The 27,893-nt window shown below is 32.2% G+C and overlaps 1 protein-coding gene across 1 annotated transcript; it reads left to right on the forward strand.

Annotated features, from left to right (window-relative positions):
- The first annotated feature begins 529 nt into the window (after positions 1–529).
- On the forward strand, positions 530–20,541 carry LOC115886845. Its single transcript, XM_030906149.1, has 8 exons — positions 530–876; positions 11,367–11,502; positions 11,705–11,834; positions 14,238–14,433; positions 17,624–17,767; positions 19,723–19,890; positions 20,250–20,416; positions 20,501–20,541. Exons 1-8 carry the CDS (start codon positions 530–532, stop codon positions 20,539–20,541), a joined length of 1,329 nt encoding a protein of 442 aa, XP_030762009.1.
- Positions 20,542–27,893: the final 7,352 nt, after the last annotated feature.

A 27,893-nucleotide genomic window follows, 5' to 3' on the forward strand; every position in this document is an offset into this window, starting at 1 on the left:
ATATTCCAACTCAACCGAAGACCTATTTTTTTTCGCAAAATGGTCCCTCTAGGACTAGCTCTATCCGTTGAGGCATCACTGGTTTTTTAGCTACTCGCCGTTTCCGAGATATTGGAGTTTTTCGATTTTTCCAGAAAATCGACAATCGAAGTTTTTCACATTAAATATCTTTCGAAACACAGTTTAAACGGAGCGAATATAGCGCTTCACTAGCTCTATCCAGAGAGGCCTCACTGGTCACTTACCGTTTCCAAGAGGAAACATCTTATTTTTATTTCCACCTTTATTTATTTTTTCTGCTGGTATAATTTAATGTAGCGACCAAATGCCAAAAATTTCTGAAGTTATTTGAACGATAATTTTTAAGATGTTAATTAAAAATTATTTAGAGTCAAAAAAGGGGCTCCTAAAAAACTCACGAGGTTGTTGTTAATATCTCGACCGGACTATAATTCTATCCATAGATTAAATAATCCCATCCAAGTGTAGTAAAGTACAGTAAAGTATAAACGTCATTGTCATCTTAAGAATGTCAGTTAAACAAAATTCGATATTTCTAGTCTTGATAATTGTCCAAGTTCTTATGATCGGAATAATAGCTGACCAGTCTTCAGGACTAGATAAAGAGATTGTCGATGCTATGCAGTCAGCTATGCATGTAAACTTAACTACAAGACTTGTGAATATCACTGCTACTGTTTCTACTACTGTTACATCATCTACTTTAAAAAGAAAACATTTTTCTAGTAAAACAACTACTGAAGCAAGACCTGAATGGCTCGGAGATGCAATTAAAGATATTGCTTATTATTTAAGATCCCACAAATTTAACGAATATGACAGAAGGTACTACAAAAATGGAACTAATGCACCCAGGTACAGATAAAAACATTTATTAATATCAAAAATATTAATATAATCTGGCAAATACTGTATGAAAAACGGCGTCAATTTAACAAACGAGGGGGAGCTTTTTTATAACTGATATTTATTTTTTGCATAGTAATGATTAAATTAAGCATGGAAGTCACTTTTGAAATTTTGACGTTTGATCGTCATTTTGTAATTTAGTGGCATGTTTAAGAATTCTAGAATTTCTTTAAATGTATACTAGGTGACAATTTGAAAACGAACAGTATTTAATATTGCCTCTACCGATGATAGTATGAAAATTTTGCGAAACACGTCAATTTACATATCAAGGGGGACAATTTTTGAGGCATTTGTTGTCATGTTACTTTCAACCCCTTGACCCCCAGGGTCAAACCCCTAAAATTTTAAATAGCAACCACTATTTCTTTTAACATATTTGTGTTTCTTATAGAATTCTACATAAACTGCATTATTTTTTTGCCAAAATTGTGATACTTAACCTCACAAATGAATGAAATGTATTTTATGTACATTAAAATTAATGCATCTCCTTGAAAAATTATGATAATGATAATGAAATACTGGAAGGCTTACCTTTACTACTTTATGAATTTTTCAAAATGGGTTCCATTCTTCTCCAAGCACAAGTACAACAAGTTTCAGGTGAAAAAGCTCTACAGTCCTTTACAATTCTTTATTGTAATTGTTCAATGGAGTCTGGTTGAGTTTTAAATACAACAGATTTCAAGTGACCCCATAAGAAAAAATCCAGCGGTGTCAGATCTGGTGACCTAGGTGGCCATTCTATGGGTCCTCTCCTACCAATCCACTGCTCTGGGTAATGATTATCCAACCACTCTCTTACTGGGCGTACATAATGCGGAAGCAATCCGTCCTGTTGGAAGTGCAGCAAATACTCATCTAGAAAAAGATTTCCATTGGTGTCCCTTTGATTTTCCACCTCACGAATTATAAGAGGTTCTATAGCTGTATCTAACATTTCTGCATAAATTTCACCATTTAGATTTTCATTAATGAAGAGAGTACCGATGATACTATTGCCTAATATACCCGCCCAGACATTTATTTTTTGAGGGTATTGCGTATGCCCCTCTCTAATAATGTGAGGATTGATGTCGCTCCAATAATGACAGTTTTGTTTGTTGACCTTGCCATTTAAGTAAAAAGTGCATTCGTCACTGAAACAGATATTCTTTATTAACCTGGGCTGAGTAATAATCTTGTCCGTCATAATTACGCAAAACTCAATACGTCTGTCCGGGTCATCGTCCCCTAATTCTTGAGTAATTAGGAGTTTGTATGGATGAAATTTGTGAAGCTTTAATACTTTCCTGACTGACTCACGCGACAGTCTAGTTTGATCTGCAACTTTACGAAGGGACGTAGTGGAAGCCATAGCAACTTCACCAAGAACCTCAATCTGAGCGGCTTCATTGAACAGTCTTGGCTCATTCCTTTTCTTATTGCAAACAGATCCTGTTTCTTCAAATTTAGCCATTAACTCACGAATGTACTTGTGTCCAACATTTCTTTCACGATGTCTTTTGTTGAATGCGACCACCGTTTTTGCAAAGCAGCGATTTTCAGCTCCGTAAATAAAAATAATTTCTACGCGTTCAGCAACAGTGAAAACCATTTTAAGAAACAACACTAATAATTGAAAACTATTGAAATAGTTTATAAAATTAACGTTCACAGCTTATTTTACTGATTCTGGAAGAACAGGAAATAAATAATGAACACCAGGAATCGGAAAATAAAGAACAAGTACCTACTTATCATTTGTTCGAAATATCAGGAATAAGCAAAACGAGAATCTTGTTTTGTCGAAAACGGCAAAAAAATTAAATTACTTTATGTTTTGTAGTGGCGACATCGAAGACGAAATTTAAATAAATAAAGGAATTTGGAATGTATAGTATTGGTAGGTACAAACATTTTTAAATGAAGTTCTATGAGGCGGTGAATGCAATCCGTTTTAAAGTTACATATTAAATACATTTCATTCATTTGTAAGGTTAAGTATCACAATTTTGACAAAATAATAATGCAGTTTATGTAGAATTTTATAAGGAACACAAAAATGATAAAAGAAATAGGGGTTGCCATTTAAAATTTTAGGGGTAGGTGCCCTGGGGGTCAAAGGGTTGAAAGTAACACGACAACAAATGCCTCAAAAATTGTCCCCCTTGATATGTAAATTGACGTATTTCGCCAAATTTTCATACTGTCATCGGTAGAGGTAATATTAAATACTGTTCATTTTCAAATTGTCACCCTGTATAAATTATTAGTAATTAAAGCGTAAATAGACAGCAAGTATAATTAAAAAAATTGAAATTATTAATTTATTAATTAACAGGGCGATCCTAATTTAAAGTATTTTGTGATAAAAAAATAAAGTTGTTGTTAAAAAATATATTATTGCTGTTGTTAAAAAATATATTTTTTTTTATATCTTTTAAAGTAATAAAATCTACTTATAAATATATAAAATTTAATATACATTGTACTATTAAATATAGAAAGGTTAAAAAGAAACTGCAAGTAAAAAAACTAATAAAGAAATAACCTAACATCGAAATGAATCATATGAATTCCAAACAAGGCATAAACACACAAATTATTATTTTTAGTATTATTATTAGTCTAATTCTTCACCTGAGTTATTGTCTTCCATAGCTGAATCATAAACGATTGGATGGAAGACTAGATGCTGACATAGAACGGACAAAAGGAAAGACAAAAGGCTTTATAGGTCGCATTGTTCCGGTATAGGACGGCCCTTTAATTTTGAGAGAAAAAATATATTTTCAAACATTTTTAGATCACAATTTACAGTATTTTTTCAGTGTGACAGCTATAGCAAGTAATAATCTAATTATTCTGATATACCAGTCTGCTATTAGACCAGATACACGAGATATGTCGACTTTATGATAAACAAATTAGATTTAGTGTAGTGGTCTCGTAATATATTGAATTCTAAATCAGAGTTTAATAAACGTATGATTATTGTTCAACAGACGTATGCCTTTGCCTTAAATTATTAAATAGCAGACATAACCGATACATAATCGATTAGTATGATTATGCCTCTATTTGACAGTCATTATTAGACGAGAGATATATGTGTATGTATGTATAGCACTAAATTTATGACTATCCCGCGTTCATATCTGGTCAATATCAATTTTATATAACGTCATAATTTATAACACTAATATTTTATGAGTGGTGGTAATATACTGGTCATCTAGGTGGACGTTGTTTGGTTATCCGTTATTATGTTTTATAAATTCAATAAGAATATTATGAGAATAGCGGCGTGAAATATCGATTGTAAAATATTAATGGCACTAAAATTATAATTGCATTACTAAAAAACGATTCTAAAGCTCCAAATAATATAATTAACAATATCGTGTTGGTAAATAAATTTTGTTTGTGTATACTAAATCTGTTTTATGTATATTTTAGAGTTATGTATTTTTGATACTTATTTGTACGTTTATATGTCGTAATTTCTCCTATTGTCTATATAAATTGCTATTTATTATTAATAATTATGAAATCACTCAAAAATCGATTCAGAATAACAAAAACATTAAACTGTTTAATACCATATTTGTCATGAACATGTAATAATAATTAATTGTAATTTTATTTTCATGATATCTCTGTCTTAATAATATTCACTGTGACTATAAAACGACGTCATAGTGTCCTTTGGGATGACAATTCCAAAGGACTGCAATCTCACTGTATAAAGTGGACAAGTTCTAACGGACTGAACTGTATACAGGGTTTTCTAATATTCCGTGGACTTAGAATAGCTACTTACTTTTGTATTCAAAATAAGTTAATAATTTTACACAGTAAAAGATGTGAATCTCTCAACCTTATTAAATATAGTAAAAATATTTTGAAACTCCAAGAAGTAGGCCCTTCTAGTATTTAATACATTTTTTGTTTCTTGTAAAAACATCGCAGAATTTTTTATAAAAACATGTTTCTTTGAAGAGGTCAAGAAGCAATTTAAAAGCCTCACAAAATAAAATCACTAGTAACATATCCATTCGTTCCGCCAGCAGATACTGCTTTATTTTCCTTGATAAAATATAATGAATAAAATACTTACTTATTATAGTCTGTCCAACGACAAAATCCTTGACAGTGATAGATGTGTCTGTCATTTTAATTTCAAAGTAGCTTATTTTATTTTACAAGTTTATTTTATTTTACAATTGGAACGAATAATTAATATATTTAAATTTTGGGTGACAAGTGATTACATCAAAATATTCTGAAAAAAAACTGTATAAAAGTGAAAAAATCCAATCTTGGTTAATTAACTTTAATCTTTTTTTTTGCTGCAGTACTAAAATGTATTATTTACCTATCGTGTGATGTTATTTTACAGATACTCCAGTTTTTGGGACCATATACGAGATGGTATACATCTTTATTTGTGGCTAATACAACTCTCCGGCCATAGTCTCTGGAAAACTGTGTCTCTGGCGGTCTCTGTGCACCAAATATTAACTGTAAACTATTGTCTGTCACAGTCCAAAATGCAAAATGCAAAATATTTATCATTTCTATTTGACATAATTTGACACAAAATTATAACCTATAATTTGGTAAGAGTTTGACAATTCTCAAAAATCTTAAGTCGAGTTCATACGCACAGGCGTCCGTTTGTCGTCCATCGTTGCGTCAAACCAATAATATTGAAATATGATCTGTCATTTTTGAAATAAACCAATAAAACTGGTTAAAAACAACAAGAGACGACGCATGACGTATTTATTTATAAACCCATCAATAGTTAACTTAAAAATATTAGAAACTTTTTTTTAGTGAAATAAATGGATAGGTATGGAAGTCATCTACTTTTTTTCTGTAATCGTCTGTCGAAATCTTACCTGAGCAAAAAAAAAACTATTATAGTAGTATAAACTATTATAAGCAAATTTAATAAGTAAACTGATATAAATCTAAATAATAATGTCCATAAACAAGCCATAAACGATCGCCATGGCGATACCAGCCATTTTGATTACCATTTTATTATAAAATATTGTTTGAAAGTGAGTTTTCCAAGAGTATTGTATCGTTACTTTTCACTTATTTAAAGTTATATAGATTTTATTCAGAATTTATTATGAATATTTACTTAGGTGTTTTGACAATTTTTCAAAGAATTTCAATAAAACTCAGATTTAAAATTTATGTTACTTTTTCCGTTATTGCCTGGAAAAACCCGCAACTTGCAAGAATATGTCTGAAAACTTGAAAGTGAACTACGAAATAGAAAATGAAATGTAATACGTGTTCATAGAAAATCTATTATTAGATGATGTCTCTAGATACATAATTAATAGTAACATGTCAAATTTATAATTATTTTTTAGAAATTTAATGAGATTTTATTATAGTTTTAGAGTTTTATTGTTTTATTATTTTCATTTGTGTAGTATAAAATATTCCTAGTCCTATATAATTATGTTTCAAAAATTAGCTAGTTCAAATCAAATGCTTGCTTTCCTGCATAAAATGATTCTCTTTTCAAAACATATTTTCATGTTAAGAGGTATATGTGGAGTTCTACTTGAAAAATCACCCACAATCATTTCCTTCATGTTGTCGGCAATAGTTGGTCGAGTTTTGTAACGAAAAAAGGCCCAGACTAGAAAAATCAGTAGCATTTAGCATACTATTAATTGGCGAATGCTCACTGCCAGTTACCAATAATTAATAGAATCATATCAATCCCCGCTGATGTAGGATAAGTTTTCATTTTCGGCAAAATTTTTTTTGTTTCAACTGACACTAAATCATAAAAATTGGCGCCGGGAGGCACATATAGCCGCCCATACTAAAATATGTTAATATCTCGAAAACTGCGACTTTGACTGATTTTGATGTTATTACAAATTTTGTTGCAAATATTATTCCTAATCTTAATTTGAAAACCGCGTTTCGCTAGCTACTGTAATTTTGGAGTTACGATTTTTTTAAATTTTTAACCCCCTCCCATCCCATACCCCCTTACCAACCCCCACCCCCACCAAAAACTGATAGCCAGATTCTCGGGTGCCACAGTATTTTTGTGCCAAATTTGGTTAAAATCGGTTCAGCGGTTTTTGAGTTATCGTGTTACAAACGGACAGACGGACAGACAGCCATCATGAAAATATTTTGTATTTAGGTCATTTATGACCCAAGTAACTCATTTTGAGTGAAATTAAAAAAAATGTTTTTTGCCAATCCTCTAATAGCCTACCATACCTATCGGTATGGTCGGCTAAAAATTAAAATATTTAGCAAAATATTTGTTTGACAGGTAGCAACCTTAATGGTATTTTAAAGAGACATGAATTCTTCATTGAATATCGGAACAATATACTGGGTGTTTTATTTAAAATAATAGAGTAACTTGCTTTTAAATGTGACCACTGTTCAATTTTGTCTCATTCTGAATAACTTTATGAATCAAGTTTTAATTTGATTTAAAGTACAATAGTTATTTTAACTACATATTATGTAGCTTTTATTAAAATTTGTTTTTAGAAAATGTTAAATATGTCAGAAACATTACATTTTAATCATATACTTCACTAATAAAACTCACCTTCATTTTTCTCCTGGAATCAGAAAAAAAAATTAAGATACAGTATATCCCCAGATTGTCTTTACAAAAGGAAAAACTTTTTTATTACACTACATAAAAATTTTTGCTTTTTAGAACTTTGAAAAAATTCAACCATTTTTTCGATTTTTTTTTAATTTACTCTAAAACAGTATGGAAATTTGGAATAGTATAAACGGGATTAACCATTTTAGAACAAGCTATTTTTTTATGAAGAAAGCATTTTTCTCAAAATGTCAGTAATAAAAAAGTTTTTCCTCTTACAATCCGAGAACATATTGTATAGGGTGTTCCATTAGAAAAAAACAACAACTTTGATATGTATCTTTTTTGGGGGACACCCTGTAGAACTGCCGATATTTTTTAAAAAATGCTTCTAATTAACCACATACGCTCACAAAATTTCATTTCCAATACAAACTGTTCTTCTCCTTGGAGCTTCAACGTCGTATGAGAAGTGTATTTTACCCTGTATATTTTAATATGGTCATAATCTTCTCGGCAATAAAAGTTTAAAACTCGAATTTTATTCGAGAAATTTTTCAGATTTATTTTACTGCGAAAAATAGAGAACAAATCGAAAGCATAGAGCCCAAGTTATATTGTAGTCATTCCCACTTTTTTCAGTTTCCCAGTGACTGCAATCGCGTGTACCAGGCCCGAAACTTTATTATTATTAAAAAGTTGGTCTTGGCGTCGCCGTCGCGCGAATTTTAATTTTGGACTTAATGCGATAGAGGGCGCGGGACTGGGCCAAGTTTTCGAGAACATTAAGGCGCATATAAGCTTTTTTACGGTAGAAAATTTAAAATTCAAATGGTTCCGGGGCCTCGTTGACTTTCTGCCCACGTTCGCTGTCCACAGATCATTGCCCCGCAAAACTGTCGGTTTTGTTGGTAAAAAAACTGAAATTGTCTCTTTGTTATTTCGATTAATGCCGTGTTAGTATAGACGGTTTAACTCAGATTGTAAATGTTCGCTCTTTTTGTTGTTTTAAAATGAGTAGTATGAATTGTGAATATAAATGGACGATTCCAGATAATGAGCTATAATTTTTGTTGTGTATTTTGGTTGAAATCATTACGGTTAATAGTAATAGGATTAGATAGGAAGATGCGGTTTGCACAAACCTGTATAACTTTTTTATCTAAAAATGCCGCAAAAAAATTTGCATTCTTCGTTTTTGAGCTACAGGGCATTTTTGAAAATTTAGCAATATAGGACACACATCCTATATCTCTGTTATTGTGAAAGGTATCGAGAAGTTAACTACAACTGTTTATTGTAGAATATTTTGCGTAGAATACAGTCTGTATTTTGAAAATAATATTTTTGGAGATATGAACTAAAGTTATGTTTTCGGTAAATTATGATTTCGGTTAAACGATAGTTTTTCCTGTACCTGTCCAAGTCAGGAAAAGGTTTGAATCGTTCAGCAAAATCCCACTAAACGTAGAAAATCATAATAAACAGAGTATGTGTTTTTAGTAAAAATACAATATCAAAACAAAAAGAAATAGTAAATAACTATAACTATTGACATTTAACAAAAATCATACATTAATTTTAACATTTATCTCTACTGTTTTTGTAAATATTATATTTTGTAGGAAGTGAATTTTTTAAAAATTGTGTTAATATAATGTATAAAAAATAAACTATATTTATGTCTCCAAAGCGGATATGTAATACAAACTTACAGGAAAACCGCTATGAGTTTTTGTATCATATCTGCTCTAATATCCTAAAAACTAGAATAAAAATTTGTCTCCAATTATTATTGGATCTTGTATACTAGAGACATTGAAACAAACTATGCCAAACAAAACTATTAATTTCAATATAAGAGCTAGTAAATCTGGCAGGGGCGTTCAGACAAAAAGCAGTTCTAAACTACCCAACTGCTTACAACTGTTGCTCGGAAACAACGCGTGATATTACAAGAATCGATTTAGAACGCGAATATTAGTAAAATAACTAAACCAATACGACAATTTAGTTAAAAATGGGTCAATGAACTTTATGTTCTTAAAAATAGAGTTATCTATTTTTAAATAGTATAGTAGTCTATCATCTATTATAGTAGTCTATCAAACGGGAAGCATCGGGTGGATTCCTGACAGTGGCAGTTGTGTTTGTCATTTTAATTGGCAGGCAAATTGTATTTTCTGTCATTTTTTGAATGTTGTCTGTTGAAATTTTCACTGAGTTGTTGTATGACAGACTAGAATAAACAAGAAACAGTATTAGAAGGTTCTTAATTTCAAGATTTTTCTTATAAATACATAAAATTTAAATATTTAAAGATGGTGAGTGTTAAAATAACCGATAACTTAATTAAACTGGTTTGTTTAGACATTAACTTGACGTAGATTGTAGATTGGGAAAGATATTGTAGTACGGAAAAGTTAATCGCCGCCACCTTATAGATCTATTGTGTCCCCCTTTCTTCAGTTATAACTCATCATACAGTCTCAGGGTTTTGATAAAAGCCAATGATAGGGTTTTGACAAAATGAGACGGTTTTACAGAGGTTGGTTCTCTATCTCCGATATCAGTTGTATCAAATATTATGGCACGGATGCTTATCGTCTCGGTGCACTCTGTGATGAGGTGTTTTGGTATTTCCCCATTATCCCTCTTTCTCTATTGCTTAAAAAATTTTAAGTGCAAGTTAGAAACACTTGCATTTTGGGTAAAAATAAGTGGAATTGAGTTAGTGTTCGAAGGTGATTGCGCTATTAGAACTCTGAATTCAAAAATCAATATCTCGAAATCTATTAGAAATAATTGTAGTTTTTTTCAAACACTTTCTTAATATTTCTGCTACATTTTCTACGCAGACTGTATGTGAAAATCTTTATAAATAAAAAAATTACACAATTGCTGAAAATTTCCATGCACTAAAAGTAAATGAATGGGTTGTTTAAAATTTTTGGATAGAAAAGAACAACCTTGTCAAGTTTTTATTATTTAAGCATACTGTAAAAGATCCAATCTTCAAAATAGAAAAAAAGTTTCTAAAGTGGTTCTTAAGTTACGGCACGTTATGTGCTAAAATGTTGAGTTTTTAAATTATCGCGATTACTGACGTTTTCTCGTTATAAAAAACACCCTAACGATATCCGTATAATTCCACTTCAGATGCTCAGACACATCTCTAATAATTTTATCTAGTTATCTTTCCAAAAAAATGGTATTTTAAAAATAAGCGGTTTGTGATCGTGATTATACTTTACTTGATAGGGAAAGGCATACCGGCAACGCCGCAACAGCACACCGTCGCATTTCTCTCACTCCGACTTAACAAGATCCCTATGCGATTTACTTCCCCACATGTAAATACCGACCCAAAAGTAACAGTTGCCGGCACGGTATGTTGGTATGATAGAAAAATTAATGAGATATGAAAGTAGTTTTAAAAATGAAATAATATGAAATAATATACAGGGTGTTCCGTTTAAAATACCAAAGGTGCCAGTATGAAGCGGCAACGCTGTAATGCTGAAAATAATGTAGACCAACGAAGCAGGTCTCTTTATGCAAAAACCCAAATTTTTAAAAAGTACTATACCTAGTACTCCATAATAACTAACGGCTAACGTACCATGGCTGTAAATCACCCTGTATTGTTGACCTATAGCCAAAAAAAATGCAGGCACATATGCGTACATACCATACCCAGAATACAGGTAGAAATTACCTCTCTCCAATAGAGATAAATGTGGTAACGAATAGTTTCTTCACTTTGTTTTAACACTTCAATCACCAACCTCTTCCTCAACAGATATTATATCATCATAGTTTAATTTTTTAGACTGTATCATCAGCATTTTCCACGACCACCACTGAGATCTCTCCACTGGGAGGTGCGTTTAAATTGTGAGGAGTCATTCATACGATGCGTCGACTACTTGAGAGGTAAAATAAAGGGGACCGCCTTGAGAAGACAGGTAATATAGAACATAAATATTAATTTATTTTGACTGGATTTACAAAAATTGCTCCATGCGTGTATGCTAGCGAATGCTTATTACGATTTATTGCTGTAGTAGAATAGGATAATTTAAATAAAAAGGTAATATATTTTATATTATGTTTATGAGAAACATAATGTTATATTATTTTTGTAATATATTCTATTTTTTACTGCAGGATGACACGTCTATAGTCGTACAAGAGAACCAATGGCGTTACCCAAATAATTCAAGGGAAATCGATCAAACTGATTTGGAGTGTAGAAAAACATTAAAAACTGATTTCAACTATGCACCGCCGTTTGATGGTAATAAAAAAGGACATATGGCAATTTACACAATTGCCACAATAGTGGATTCTATCCTTGATTGATGTTAAAGATAAATGTAAAAACATTAAACTATTGGATATACGGATCAAAATAATTCGTCGATGCTAAATACATTCGTATCTAATGCATTAAATTTTTCGTTTAATTCAATTCCTTGAATAAAAACACTAAGAATAAAATAAAATAGCGAAAACGATAAAAATAATGATGAATCAAAGAACTAAATGTTAAATCAACTCTCTTATACGGATTTCAGTGAAATCGCCAGCATTAATATATAGTTTTTAAATAATATTGTATCTTAAATAGCAATTTTTAGATATCATTTAATTTAAAACTTTATCATTGGCATAACTTTTTTTCATTGGCATACAATTTTGTATGTTGCTATACATATTTTCGTTGTCGTGTATTGTCATGGTATGTATTGTCGTATGTTTTGTTATTTCAGATGTATTGGCCAACATTTCAAAGATTAATAAAGTTATGGAATTCTTAGACAGCATCAACGAAACGAAAAAACTTTAATTTCTCATAATTTAAAATGGCCTCATATTGACTAAAGCTTGTTACTGAGCGCTAAAATACCCTCGCTGTTGACGCGCTCTATAAACCAATACCCCCGTCTCACTCTCTCTCTCTCTCTCTCTCTTTCTTTCTTTCTGTATTGGCCAATGGGATTACTTCTACAATCCTCAGAATCAAACTTGTATTCTTAGTGATGTCGTGCCAAATATTATAGATGTATATGTTAGACAGATAATCATGTTAAAAGTGCTAAAGTTTTCGAGATAATCTAGTTGTTTTAAAAATAATTTGCTTCCATACAAATTTATATTTTGTTCAATCCTACCTTCTTTCCTTTTTCACAAGGTTTTTCTGAAGATGATTTGAGAATACACATTACTGCTCAATTACGGGCATTTGAAATTCCAGATCTTTAAGATTAGTTTACTCGAGAACGGTTCTGAAAGGAGCTGTGCGCGATAGACTGGTGCCTAAACATGTCAATTCTCAAGTTTAAACATTGTCAAACTTGAAAAAGTTAATCCCAAAGGATGTTTTAAGATGGATAAAGTGTATGTTGGTTTCTTCATATCTCCATAATTTTTAAATCGCGAACCAAAAAAAGTGATCAACCTTAACCTCACTTAAATAACTGGGAACCCAGAGCACTAATTTATAGGAAGGTGCTCGAGGGGAAAGGGGATCTCGGCGCGGAATAGTTCTGAACTTTATGACTCAATTGAATGGAAGGAGAGTATTGCATTCTTGGACAGTTCAGGGCCCGTATTCTGTAACTTTGGCATAAAAACGTTACGCTTTCAAAGCGCTGAGCGCAAGTATTCGATCAGCGAAACGCAAGGCAGTCGATTTTGGTATTCTCGTTGCCATGCGAATCGTGTTTTGGATACGCGTTGAGCCCATATTGGCAACATCACAATTTCTAATGTAGCTAATAGTCAAAAGTTGATAACTGATGGATGTAACAATGAAAAATGTCAATGTTACGTGAATTTCATAACCTATTGTTGAGTTATGTCAAGCTATTTTTCTATGGATATGTCATTATTCATATTATGTGAGGGAAGTGTTGAAGACTCTTCTCAGAATTTTCGATGTTTTGAACAATATTTATAGCTGCCAAGTCGTAAATTATCAATTACTTATTGAGGAATTTATAGAAGAAGTAGTAATTTTCACTAAAGAGCAAGATAACGCACAAAATCACAATTTTTTCGATTTTCACTGACAGTTCGACAAGCAAAACGATCCTTTAAGGCAACCCTTTTCAAAGCGCTCAGCGCAATCAGTAAAGACGCTAAGCGCGTCAGACGAGAATACCGAAATCGTTAATTTAGTGCGCGCTCAGCGAAAATTAACGTCATATACGCTGAGCGTCTAAAAGCGCTTAGCGTTTTCAAAGTTACAGAATACGGACCCAGAGCTACACAATTGTGTGAATGGAGGACAGTAATTGAATGATGTTGGTGATAGAACATATTTCTGTCTTACTTTTCTTACTATCGGAATATTGTTTGTCTCAGTGTTGTTAATTTTAACCGTAGCTGACTGATTTGAAAATAAATTTTTATTTTAATAAAATAGCATTGAAAATTTAACATACCGAAAAGAGACAGTAATGAGTTGGTATTTACATGTCTAAAAGAGAATAGCTATAGCGATCTTGCAAGTCGGAGGGACAAAAATCCGATTTATTACATAACCACTTTATCCAACGCTATATTGTATGCACTAGGAAAAATACTTGCCCTTTTTTTATTCAGTCCATCTTATTGTACTGAGCATATTGATTGTACTCTATGTACAAACGAAAATCGATGCAAAAACAAAACATAAAACAGACTGTATCTACAGGTCCACTTGAAAGATATCAATGGAGAAGTACAGCAAGTTACTATATGTGTTGGTTCACTATGAACGAAATTGATGATTTGAAGCATATAGGAGAAAACTGCGATAATTTTGCATATTGTATGGATATGTCTTTTGGGCCCCGACACAACGATCCAAGAGCAGATGATTCTACACCTTTCGAATGTGCCAGATATAGGTAAGCTGAAAAATTTGATTACCAGAGTTTTACGACATAAAACACAAGTTGTAAAAAATTATTATTTAAAAATCATCGACCTAACAATGAATTACTGAAAGTAGAGCATTAGAACTACGTAAAACAGAGAAATACAAGAAATTAAATCATTATCTTTGAAAATAATTTTCAAAATATGTTGAGCAACACGAGACATATCTGCTCTATCATACGTTAATTGAGCAATATGTTGTTTGAATCTAGTTTCGGATTACTATTTCTATTTCTGATTATAGACATTATGTGATATTTTCAAATATCCAATATTTCCATTTATGGTGTTTTACCTTAGGGTGACACGCAAATATACCAAAAGGGTTTTAGTCATACACGCTTTTATCTAAGGCTTGTTTTTTCTTTTAAAAAAAACATTATGTTTTGCGAAGCAAAATGTTTTATTTATAATAAAATATGCACTTCAGCCGATATAGAACAGGTCGCGACTAAAAATGTTTTAACATGAAACCGTTGATTGTAGAATGTAGAATGTTTAAGAGGGGAGTTAATCACCGCGACCTTACAGATCTATTGTGTGTTCTTCTTTCTTGAGTTATAACGAGTTATAACTCATCATACAGCCTCAGTGATACGTCGGTGATAAGGTGTTCTGGTGTTTCCCCATTTTCCCCACAGAATCTGCATTCGCCGTTGTTTCTCAGCTTCAGTCTACTGAGGTGTTCATTGAGGAGACAGTGTCCTGTTAGAAACCCCGTGACAATCCGAAGATTGTTTTAACTTAACCGTTGATTGAAAAAATCTTATATTCTTTAAATCAACGACGAAGCATCGATCGACTTCCATCAGTCTGACTATTACTAAATGACTCTAAACATGTTTTGTGCAAACGTTATCGCATTTTTTTGAAGAATAAATTTATGATTAAAACTGTTTTGGTCTTTCTTTGTAGAAGGACAAAAACAGTTTTAGTCTTAAATTTATTTTTGACTTATTAGGCTAAATTTATTATTAGACTTATTGGAGACACACGTGTCCAGTCTAATAGATGCTGTTATATAATAGGTCCTAATAGATGCTGTATTTATTAACAGCACTATACGCCAGTTTATGATAGACATTGTCAAAAATTGAGTTCGGGTCTAAAGAGATTTTTCGTCAATCTCTCCAACAAACGATATTGAAGCTTTTTACAAAGTGGAGTTTCGAGAAAATCATAAACTAATAAAGGAATCAGGTCCATTACACTCAGCAATATTTCGAATGTAATTGCTTTATATTTTATATTCTATTTCTTCATTAGAGGATTATTATTATCAATGCGCAAACCATTTATTTTACTTATTTCTATATCGATTTAGTAAAATATGTTTATATTTTTATTACAGTTGGCGGTTGGAACTTTTGGTGTTGGACTTGGATATGCATCTAATTGCCTGTAATTTGAAACATGTTTAATTAATTTTAAATTTTTAATATCTATACATGATCTTTAGCAACAATGTGTTGAGCAACGCAAGATTTATGGAGTCTACCATATCTTATAGCTAGTTCTTCAAATTTAGTTAACATATGCAGGAGGGACCAAAATTATTACATTACACCCCATTACATGGTGCCCGCACCATTACATACTGGGCATCTTCCAGAAAAATCTTATATTTCGGCTGAATTTGTTGCACTGCAACTCTTTGCTAAATATTAATTATTATTTGCATGTGATGTAAAAATTACTTTTTCTAGTTTTGTTTAGTTAATATTATTTTGTTTTGTTCAAAAATGTCTAATTCAAAAAATGTGTTTATATTTAATATTATTATTCTTGATTTTAAGCAACAAAAGCCCTAGGCCCCCTCCTGGGCTCAAACCTCAGGATCACCCCCCAGGATGAATTGCTAATTACGCTTATACTGATCTTCTAGTTTACCCAACATTATTTATGATTACAATCTTTATATTAAACTTCATAAATACCCGACATTTCCAGAAGAGGTGTTGTATCTTTAGCATTAACTAATAGTTGTAATTTATTATTACCACTATACAGATGTTTAAAATTGAAATTCTTGAAAATTGAAAAAAAAAACGGGACAACTCTATCAAACGGTATTGAAATATATTCTGACATATCATTCTCCACTTGAAAAGTCGAATTTGCAGAAATCGCAAACTTATATCTTCGTTTTCTAATTATTTTATCAACTAATGAAGGAAAATATCCATTACACTCACCTACATGTCTAATGTATTTTCGTTCTATTTTATATTTTTCGTTGGTAAGTGGAAAACTAAGTAGTCTATAAAGTAAGAAATTTAAACTGGCCATCCTATGTTCAACACTATGATAAGATTCATTAGGAATATATCTGTGTGTAGTGGTATTTTTTTATAGATATAAAATTCTAGGCCTTTATTCGTATTGTCCTTAAATAGATGTAAACTTGGGTTTATATCAATTTGATGTAGGCCCAAGAGATCAGTTACCTGCATGATATTGATCCAGATATGTTATTAAATAACACTGATAATTAAACAATTAAAATATAACAATATCGGGTCGATAATCAAACGCAGGTCACCGAAGTTTGATTTCCTCATGGTCATAGCAAGGGTAGTGTAATTAGATTGTGAACTATTGATCGACGTAACCGGCGATGACTAAGAAATAGGAAAATATAAAAAAAGTATGCTGAAGAGAGCGGTGTTAGTGGCATTATGAGTTCATAGTTAGTCACTTAACAGTCATATATATTTAGTTATTGAGTTGTCAGCCAGGGAAGATGTTCTTGTAAGTATCCCAATGAACGAATTATCTTAGCAGAAGAGAAAAGAAAGAGGAATCCTGGTCTAAGCGATCCTAGCGAACAACCCCCAAGCTAGGTCGCGAAAGTATTTCTTATAATAACTAATAGATTTAGAAATAGTAATCTGCTGTTGTTCTCAATTTCATAAAGTGGCTAGGTGTATTGTGGTTAACTAGCCCAGTGAGCATTTTATTCCTTTACGTAACTGTTCCCTAATGTTCCCTAAATGTGGCAAAATTTTGCTCACTGGCAGAGTTTTTTTGTTATATTTTTAGTTATAAATATCTGGATTAATCAGAGAGTTTCGATATTTCATACTGCATTAATGGGATCGCTATAATTAGGTATAACTTTTTTTTATTGATTGAACTTATAGGACGTGTTATTTGTAGCTTTTGTCCGGACCCGTGTTGCTCTAACAAGCATCTGGATAATATCGAGCGCTGCTGGAACAATGAGGAAAATCCCTGCTTTGACGAAAACGCCCCCGGACAAAGGGACTGCTCTGTCAGCAAATCAGAAAATATCGATTTCACGTAATACTAATCACGTACCTAATTTTTAATTTTAGCGCGCTTTAAATTTGAACTACCGACATTGTCTATGAAGTGATTTGTTAATGTATCTAGTGCCCTATGACAAAGTTACCGCCCTAATTTATCAATTAGCTCAAAAGCTCAAAAACAAATGCATAGGGTGAGCCAAATTGGCCATTTTTAAAGACAAACTCCTAAGTAGGTAAATCCTTTCTAAAGGAGATAATGATAAAACCCGAACATCTCTATCTGTTACGGTTTCAGAGTTACAAGATGTTTTTCGAAAATTTTTATTTTTAAAAACCTACCTTAACTTTTCACCTATGGAAATTTTTGTGTTTGCATGAAAATATTTCGTATTTAGGTACAAATGTATTATAGTATATTGTTTTATTAGGAGTAAAAATTATTTGATTGACTTTTTGTGGCTAGGCTGTACGTTTGACGGACGAGCGTTATCGAGTCCGACATACAGGCGAGACACAAAACGTCATTTTTACTCCGAATAGAATATGCTCTTTTTTTCAAACGTCACAAATAATTTTTTAAACAACTTTAAAAGTTCCAAATAATATAAAAATATTTAAAAGTAATGCCTTGTAAGTAATTATAAATATATAATTTTGCTTACTTTTAAAATATTTTAACAAAAAAGAAACAGTGAGGGAAATGTATAAAAAAGAAGGAAAAGATTAAACGGCTCAGCTCTCAACGTCTTGTAACCGTATACACCAGTGTACACCAGTGCAGACACGCACATTCACACAAACACACCGACCCTAGTGTACACTGATGTAACTGCCTTCAGGCCTCATCAGTACGGTAAGGAATCAGGAAGCGATGAAACCGATCCCAAGACACAAAATACCAGGAAGCAAACGATGCACGAGGCACCATGTGCAACCTAGGAGATGGAAAAAATGATGAAGACACGAAAATCAATGATGGAAAATAAAAGGAGCAAACGGGAGCCTAAAACCCCAATTTGCAGCCCAGAACCAGAGTCGCCCAGGATTGTGGGCTTCGTCCAGAACAGCCGTGGAAATAGCCAACAGCAACCCGCCGCAATGCCCTTAGCCGTGGTACCAATATGAACAAAAAAGAAACAGTGAGGGAAATGTATAAAAAAGAAGGAAAAGATTAAACGGCTCAGCCCTCAACAATTCGCAACCGTATACACCAGTGCAGACACGCACACTCACACACTCACACAAACACACCTACACTAGTGTACACTGATACTGGCCTTTAGGCCTCATCAGTACGGCAAGGAATCAGGAAGCGATGAAACCGATCCCAAGACACAAAAAGCCAGGAAGCAAACGATGCACGGGGCACCATGTGCAACCTAGGAGATGGAAAAAATTATGAAGAAACGAAAATCAATGATGGAAAATAAAAGGAGCAAACGGGAGCCTAAAGTCCCAATTTGCAGCCCAGAACCAGACTCGCCCAGGATTGTGGGCTTCGTCCAGAACAGCCGCGAAGGTAGCCAAGAGCAACCCGCCGCAATACCCTTAGCCGTGGTACCAATATGAACAAAAAAGAAATAGTGAGGGAAATGTATAAAAAAAGAAGGAAAAGATTAAACGGATGAAGCCCACAATCCTGGGCGAGTCTGGTTCTGGGCTGCAAATTGGGGCTTTAGGCTCCCGTTTGCTCCTTTTATTTTCCATCATTGATTTTCGTTTCTTCGTAATTTTTTCCATCTCCTAGTTTGCACATGGTGCCTCGTGCATCGTTTGCTTCCTGTTTTTTTGTGCCTTTTTTTCTGCTATGCGAGTCTGAATAATTTATCAGTAAAATTAAAAATATTTTCAAAAACATCAAAAATAAATACACTAACCACTTTGCACAGTAACTCTACAATAGTGATGATATAAGTATAATCAGCCTTGTTGAATGCTAGATATTTTCCAACCACAATTTTCTTTTTTTTTCTTCGACTATTTCAGAAATTTGATTCTGAATAGATGGAATGTGTCTTGCAATTGTCCGAATAAGGGATATATTTGGAGTTCTCTCTATGGAATTTGTGTCGATATAAATGAATGCAGTGATACAAAAAATCCTCCATGTGCAGAATCTGGACAATCTTGTTTAAATTTGCCTGGAAGTTATGAGTAAGTTTTTTTACAAACTTACAAACTCCGTACCAATTTTTTTTATCTCATATTTTCCCATTATCAAGTAGTTGAAATATTTTCCATTTATTCTCAGAAACTTACAGTTTTTTAACTCTATATCTAAGAATTATTTAGATAACTCAATTCTCTGATATGAAGCCAAGTAAAAGCAACAGCATTAATCTTGTTTTTATATAATTTCACCTTAAATTGCAATTTTTAACCATGTAAGTTGTTTATCATTGGTATAAGTAACATGTAACATGTAACAAGTTTATCATTGGTTTAACTTGACACAATTTTGAAATTTGAAAGATTCCATATTTCTATCTTCGCATAATGCTTTGTTATTTCAGATGTATTTGCCAATGGGGCTACTTCTACAGTCCCCAGAAACAAAGTTGTATACATAGTGACGTCTTGTCAAATATAATGTTAGATAGTGAAGCACATCAGAATATTTCAGCAAAAATAAAATGGGAGATAATCATGAAGAAAGTGCTAAAGTTTTTGCGAAAATCTGGTGGTTTTAAAAATAGTTTTTTTCAATTTAAAATTATTTTTAATTTATTCATACCTATTATTTTCCTATTCATATATATTTAAGAATATGTCGATAAATATAGAGTATGTCAACAATTATTGTGAAATATGTTATTTACGAAAAATCTAAAAAAATTAAATTGAATGTAGTGTCTTATTATAATACAGATTTTTTTTGTCGTATAGTATTTTCAATTAACCTATTTTGTATTAAAATGTCTATACCTCTGTGGCCTATTCATCTCTTCAAAAAAGTCATATGGGTATTTCAATATTTCAATTGCAACTATCGAATTATCCATAGGTTTTTGAAGGGGGGTATTAGCAATGCAATTATATGCCTGAAGAATTATATGCCAGAAGCCTCTTTTACTATCCGTTTAGAGGCTATTGGTTTTAGCCTAAGTTGAGGCTAAGTTTCAATAATACTGTTACAAAGAAAAGCGCAGGCTTTTCCTTGATATATTTTTGAAATTAGCAAAATGTGCTAGTACATTTATTATACCGGGTATTTTTCAAACGCGGCTCACCCCTGTAACTTTTTTAGTTTTTGAGACAAAAAGCGAGATTTCGTATTTTAGTACATGAACTTAAATCAGGATTGATTGAGACATTCAATTAGTTTCGGTCACTTCCCGTTTCACGGGAAATTACTACAAATTTTGATTTTTACCCTCGGATTTTTTTTACTGTATTTGGTATAACAAGACAATCTAAAGAGAATAGAGTATCATATGTCAATTTTTTACATTTTCGATTAAAAAATTGTATGTGTTTTAAATTTCAATCTAGAGTGGTTGGGTTTATATTCACTACAATTTAACTCAAAATACCAAGTATGTTGCACTAAATTATTCGTTGTTTTTTAATATGCTAAGGAGCCATCCTCGTTCTAGTTAAAAAAATTGAGTTATAATTGAAAATACGGTTGGATGCCTTTTAACCGACCAGGAAAAATCACGCAAAACATTAGCCTATCAAATATATTTTCCAATGCTCCTAGCTTAAAAATTAGTTATATTAACATAACCATGGTACTTTAGATTGAAATTTAAAATACTGTTTTTTTAAGTATCAAAAGTTGATATATGAAATGTCATTCTATTCAGAATGTCATTTTTTATCAAATGGGAGTGACCGAAACTAATTGACTAACAGGAAGTGACCGAAACTAATTGAATACGTCAATTAATTCTGATTTCTGTCATATACTAACACATCAAATCTCGTTTTTTTTATCTGAAAAAGTAAAAAAGCTATACATCGGGTATAATAATATACGATCCTCGTTAATATGTTTTTGTTGATAGTAAATAAGGGTAAAAAATATCTAAAAAACCTATCGAAAAAAATTCATATGATTTCAATTATATGGAATGTATAGAAGATCCTTATTCCGTCTATTATAATTTCATTATTGATTCATTATAATTAAACAATACGGTTCAGCATAAAACTTTCTCTTCTATTACAAGAAAACACATCCTATTAATTTCCAGCATCAATTAGGCGACGACGTTCGTTGTCAAAAGGGGACTGGGAGCGTATTGGCCGCGATCGACTAAACATCCCCAATGTTTATCGTCAGTGCCGTTCCATTGTGCCGGAGGAAATGAAATTTCGCATGATGAAGGGTGGCACGAATCAGAGCGTATCATTGGCGAAATAAAACAATACAGAGATGTTAGAGAGTGTTTCGTACCTTTATGTGATAAAGCGCGTATGAATTTGTGAGATAATTCAGAATAATGTAGTAGAAGAGGAGTAAACAGCATTCTGAAATATTGTCTACAGTCTTAATGTCTTATTATGTCCTACTTTTACTTTCGAACAGATTTCATTTAAACTTAATAACTATTGAATGAAATTTTTGAATCTAAATTAGTAGGTATATTGTTTTATTAAGGGAAAACAAATTTAAAATTAAATCTGCATTGTCTTTGGTTAAAGCTGCTATTTTTATTGCAATAAAATGAAAAAACGACTAAGTAGTCGGAATCAGCAATTTATTTTGTCTATACTCAATTATTTTGAATAGGAAAGAGATTATGGCGAGCTCTAGCTCCTTTTGCTGCTAACCTGCATGAGGATAAGCACACAAAGAAATCTGCAACAAGCGCCGACAATTTTTTTCTAAGTGCGGGTGTGTTTAAAAGCACATTTAATTGTTGGCGCTTACTTTTTACGTTTATTGTGTACTATTGAGACGGCTTGTGGGCGCTGGTAATAAGCGCTTATAACCAGCTTTCTTTGTATCCGTACTCTTAGAGGGCAAATTGATATTGTTGCTTAAGTTTGCAGCTTTTATTGAAAGTAAATAGATTCTTCAGGGTATTTCAACTACGCTCAATATCAGTTTACTGTAAGTAGAATCTCACAAAAAGTGAAACGTAATGTCAATCAATTAGAACTTTACATCTTTCAGCTGTCATTTTTTTTTCGTTGAGGAGGAAAAATATCTTGTATAAGACACCAAAAGTTGGGTAGTGCCGGATTTCTACCGGCTTAAAAACCCTCCTCCATCTACCACTTTACACTGGAATCCGCTCTCGCATTGCTTTAGTGCAAAGGCTGTCTAGATTTACCTTATCATGCTCTTAGTCTCTCTTCTATCTCATTACAGTTTATAATACTTCGGACTATCCGATATATTAGCGTCCATTGTTCTTCCCCTACAATTAAGTATGGTATAAATGTGGGCAAGGCGAAGTCGATTTGCCGGCTTCTATACAGAATTGTTCCCTGCCATCGTTCGCACGCAAAGAATGTATGCTGAACATCATCAACCTGACCGGTGTAGGTGCATTATGCACTATCAACCCCCACAACGATTTGAATTATTTGATATTGAATTTACAGAAACAGACTTTTAATTTAATTAAAACCCCTAATTTATTCCAGTAATTCCGAGGTTTTGAATGAAGCTTTAAGCTGGTTACTACTAGCTGCTCACATTAAAAATGACAGAATAAAAAACGTCAACAAGAGTTGTGTCGTTCCGGTCAACAATAAACACATAATGCACCAATTTCCATATCCATTATTTTCTAACTCTCTATTGTCTCCCGTGGAAAATATGTGGGAGAGAAAATTATCCGGTCATTTAAGCCTATAAAGGAAGCCAAGCAATGTCTGTGTTTTTTGAAAATAGTTGAACTAACGCTGGAATATTTTAGTGAGAGTCTCAAAAATGTATAGTTAGCATATAAAAAATTTTCATGGTCGTGTTTTTAAAATAATATGTAATGATTGCAAAGGTGAACTATCCCCAATAAAATACTCCTAAAATCAAAAACCTACTCTTTCCCCTTTTTTTTCTTCTTGTGACGGTTTTGATGTTTAAGAAAATGTATTTAAGAATAAAAAGCCACTCACAAGCAGAGCTGCAAGCTCATAGAAAACTGAAGTATTTTTTTTATTTAAATCATTTTAATTTAAGTAATTTTCATAATGAGTTGTAGTTGAAATATTTTTCCGAAATGGAAAAAGATTTAAATTTTTTTAGAAAAAACTGTTAGGCAGCAGCCACGCAGCAGATAAAAAAACAATACTTAATACCACTAACAAATAAAAATTTAGTTTTTCGGAGTTTGTTTTAATTAATAATTTTCATGTTACGCGTGTGTAATAAGTCTGTAGTCTTTCAAGTTTTACCCCGAAAGATGAACGAAAGAAATTGATCTCAAATATATTGAAGAGTACTTAAAATCCTCCAGCCCCTTAGCTTATACCATCGACATATTACATAGTAATCAAAACATATCTCCAATTTTTAATTGACATGTATTCGATAACATCTAAACTGTAATGGATACATACCGGGTGGAGTATCACATCTTTGGAAACAAGAAATCCCATGTAAATTTTGAACTGTCCAAATATTGGCTTCCCGATTCGTACCTAGATTTTTAAAGGTCTGCCTAGGCTGAATACACATGCCAAATTTGAACAGTTTTAATCAAGCCGATTTTAAGTAATTTAAGATAAACTGCATCTATTTTTCTATTAAAACTGAACAGATAATAATGCATTACCAGTCAAATGTCAGCCTACCTTAAGTTGTCAACCTATGATTGCATCATTGTGAAATTTAATTTATTGTGCTGTCTACACTACTACATTATAAAATCTACGCTTAGTGTCCCGAAATGTATTTTTGTAATTTATTGTAAATTTTATTGATATGCCTTTTTTTGTGTTCTGCAATTGTCCATGTATGTTCTATTTGTAATTTTATTGACTCAAATTTTTTTGAATTGTATGATTTGTATTGTATATTTTTTATTATTTTTATATTTTCTGTGCTTTTGTTTGTTTTATAAATGCTTTGTCGATGAAGCTATTTTGGCTTTTTGTCGAATAAAGCGTTATTTATTATTATTATAAACGTTTTGTAACGTTTTTAGTTCGTTACATGTCTTTGATTATGATATATGATGTCTGGGCACAACCCTGTTATGGTTTGGCACAACCCTGTTATTGCTCTGTGGGAGCGCGCGCTGTCAACATCGCTTCTGTCAATTCTCTGTGATCTAACTTCACTTTTGGTTAGACTGTTTGGCCTGTCAGACGCCATTAGTCCCAGTTTTTGAGAAATGGTGATTATTTAAATCTTGCTGTGTAATCTGAATCAGCTGCCATTTCGAAGCTACAGGTAAAGCTGAGTTATTTTCCTTTTAGATTCGATATTATTAGTGAATATTTTTAGGGTAGAGTTACGGATGTCCCAACTTGTATTTGTATTTGGCTGGCACGTTGGCGTCCCTTTGCTTTTGTCCTCCAGAATGTCATTTGGAAGAAAGGACAGATTGTTTATTATTTATTGAGCCCTCGGAAGTATTTCGAGGTAGGTTCATTTTGTTTATTAGACGGTGTTTGATTTTAAACAAGAGTTTCGTGTTCTTAGGGTCTTACGGACGGACATTGTCTTACGGACAAGTGTCCAAGGTATGGACTATTTTTCAAGGTCCTAGTAGTGTTCTCTTGTGCCACTATCTTATGGACGGATGTCCCATGGACAAGTGTCCCCAGTAGGATTGATTTGTCTTACACATAGAGTGCCCCAGCGTGGATGTGGCTTGAGCCCCGTGCTGCTTCACCCCCATTTCTAAGCCTGGATCGCCGACAGACAGTACAGAGATCTAGACCTCCTCGCGCTGCTACTGTTTGAAGCAGGGTTACATAAAAGAACAGCTAAGTGTATATTTAAGTTCTAGTTTTGCATTTAACATCTAAAATGTTTTCAGTCTTAAACAGTAACGTACATTTTAAACAATAGCGTACAGACTATATTTAGTGGTTAGATTATTAAGGATATTTATGTCGATGCAGTAGTAAAAGTGTGATTTAGATTTTAGATTTCATAATATCACGCATTGTAATAGTATTACTTTCTATAGACATTATTATTACGCTATACTAACAGATGAATAACGAGATAGATTCTAGAATCTACAGGTTGCAACACATCTGATTTAACACCGTATAAATTTAACAATTTAAATAAAGTAATGCTACTTTTCCTATATTTTCTATAACGTTACACGCATTGTATTTTCTTTATAGTTTTTCATAGAACGTATTTAATATTATTTACATATATAGTTTTACTCAACAAGTAACCACTATAATAATTATATTAATTGTACAATGCTATTTACCATCAGAATTCATCACGAATAAATATAGTCATTAGTTTTAAGTATTATACAACTGTGTTTTCTTTCTATGTACATGCCTGGCGCCCAATATCTAGATATCTTTTGTTTATTATTATTGATTAATTTTCTCTCTAGTGAAATACCTTATCCACGACTGCTCTCCGATGAAAAGCTGCCGTTCGCAGTGGTAGTTGTTTAAAAAACGCTACAGTTTTAACTATAACTAACTAACGTTTTGAAAATACAATTTGACATTGACAAAGTAACATGACAACTTAAGACGTTGACATTTGCCTGGTTTTTGCATTGTTTTCTGTTCAGCTTTAATTTAAAAATTGATGCCGTTTTTCATAAATTACTTATAATCTGTTTGTCCAAAATTGATCAAATTTGGCATGAGTATTCAGCACACGCAGACCTTTAAAACCCCGTTTACAACTTCGCTGTAAAATTAGCTGGCGACCCAATATCTGGACAGTTCAAAATTTCAATTTGCAGTTCAGATTTTGAACTGTCCAATCTTTGTTACTTAAATTGAATTTTGGCTGTCTTGACTTGACAGTCAGTATTTTGATTCAAGTTATTTTGCCAACTTAACTAGGAGATCATCGTGATTTAAATCAAAAATATAAACTTAAGTCATGCAATCGACTTAAATTACATTATATTGATTCAATTCTTTACGAAATTCTTTACTTGACTTGAAAGAAAATTATATGAGTCTTTAAATAATTTTGATTTTAGAAGAAATTATTTAAAACTTAGTAAAGATTTAACTCTTTTTGAAACTGACTTGTTGCAGCTCTGATGTCAAGTTGGTTTCCCTTGGATTCTAATACAATAACATTTGACAAAAATATATATTTTTTAGTTTTATATTTCTCTTTTAGCAGAAAATATATTGAGGAATTTTTTCGAGAAATAAGAAAATAGGTAATATAAATTAATTTATAATTTATATAACTTTACCAATAAAACTACGTATAAAAGTATGAACATTTCTTACTATATACCGTGCTTTTATTTTAACTGTGAACATAATGCTTAACACAGTCTAGGTAATGCTATTTTGCTCAATATGTTCATTTTTAAAGCATAACGGTCAATGCACTGGATTTGAGTGAACAGTATGCAAACATGGACTTAAAATAAAATTTGATTTTAAGTCTATGTATGCAACCAATACTCACACAACAAATAATATTTTTAGTTTTAAAATATTTTTTTTTCTTTAGCTAAAAATAGTTTTAGCTCAAAAAATTGCCAAAAATCCTAAATTTCGATGAAAAAAAATATTTTAAATTTTATTTCATGTCTATTAATTTTTCGGCAAAAAAAACAGTATTGCCTGTCGGTATTTCATCAATGTTAATTATAATAAAAGATTGGTTATGGACTGACAACAGGGGAGTGATTTACAAATTACAGTGATTCACGCCTATGTTCACAGTTAAAATAAAAGTATTGTATTAAAAGTTATCCTGAATTTCTTTTTTCAAGCTGGAGTACATTATCAATTCTTTCGTCTGACTAGGCATCTTACTTGAAAAGGGTTGATTAGTAATTCGAGGCACCGCCAGAGGCCTTGTTAATTTCCATCTCACCGCACTCTTTCACAACCGTTGAAGTCCTTAGAAAAGTACGTAAACGAAGAGACTCCATAGACAAACTAATAAAATATACCTACTGTTTGAAAGGTTGTCTACCTTGACTATAATATTGCATAGTTCATTTAGGGCTCTAGAGTTTCGCTACCTGTCACATATGATGACAAGATTGACAGGTAACGTGACAGAA

This window comes from Sitophilus oryzae, unplaced genomic scaffold (genome assembly GCF_002938485.1).
Source record: "Sitophilus oryzae breed Bouriz unplaced genomic scaffold, Soryzae_2.0 scaffold_499_pilon_pilon, whole genome shotgun sequence".
NCBI lineage: Eukaryota > Metazoa > Arthropoda > Insecta > Coleoptera > Curculionidae > Sitophilus > Sitophilus oryzae.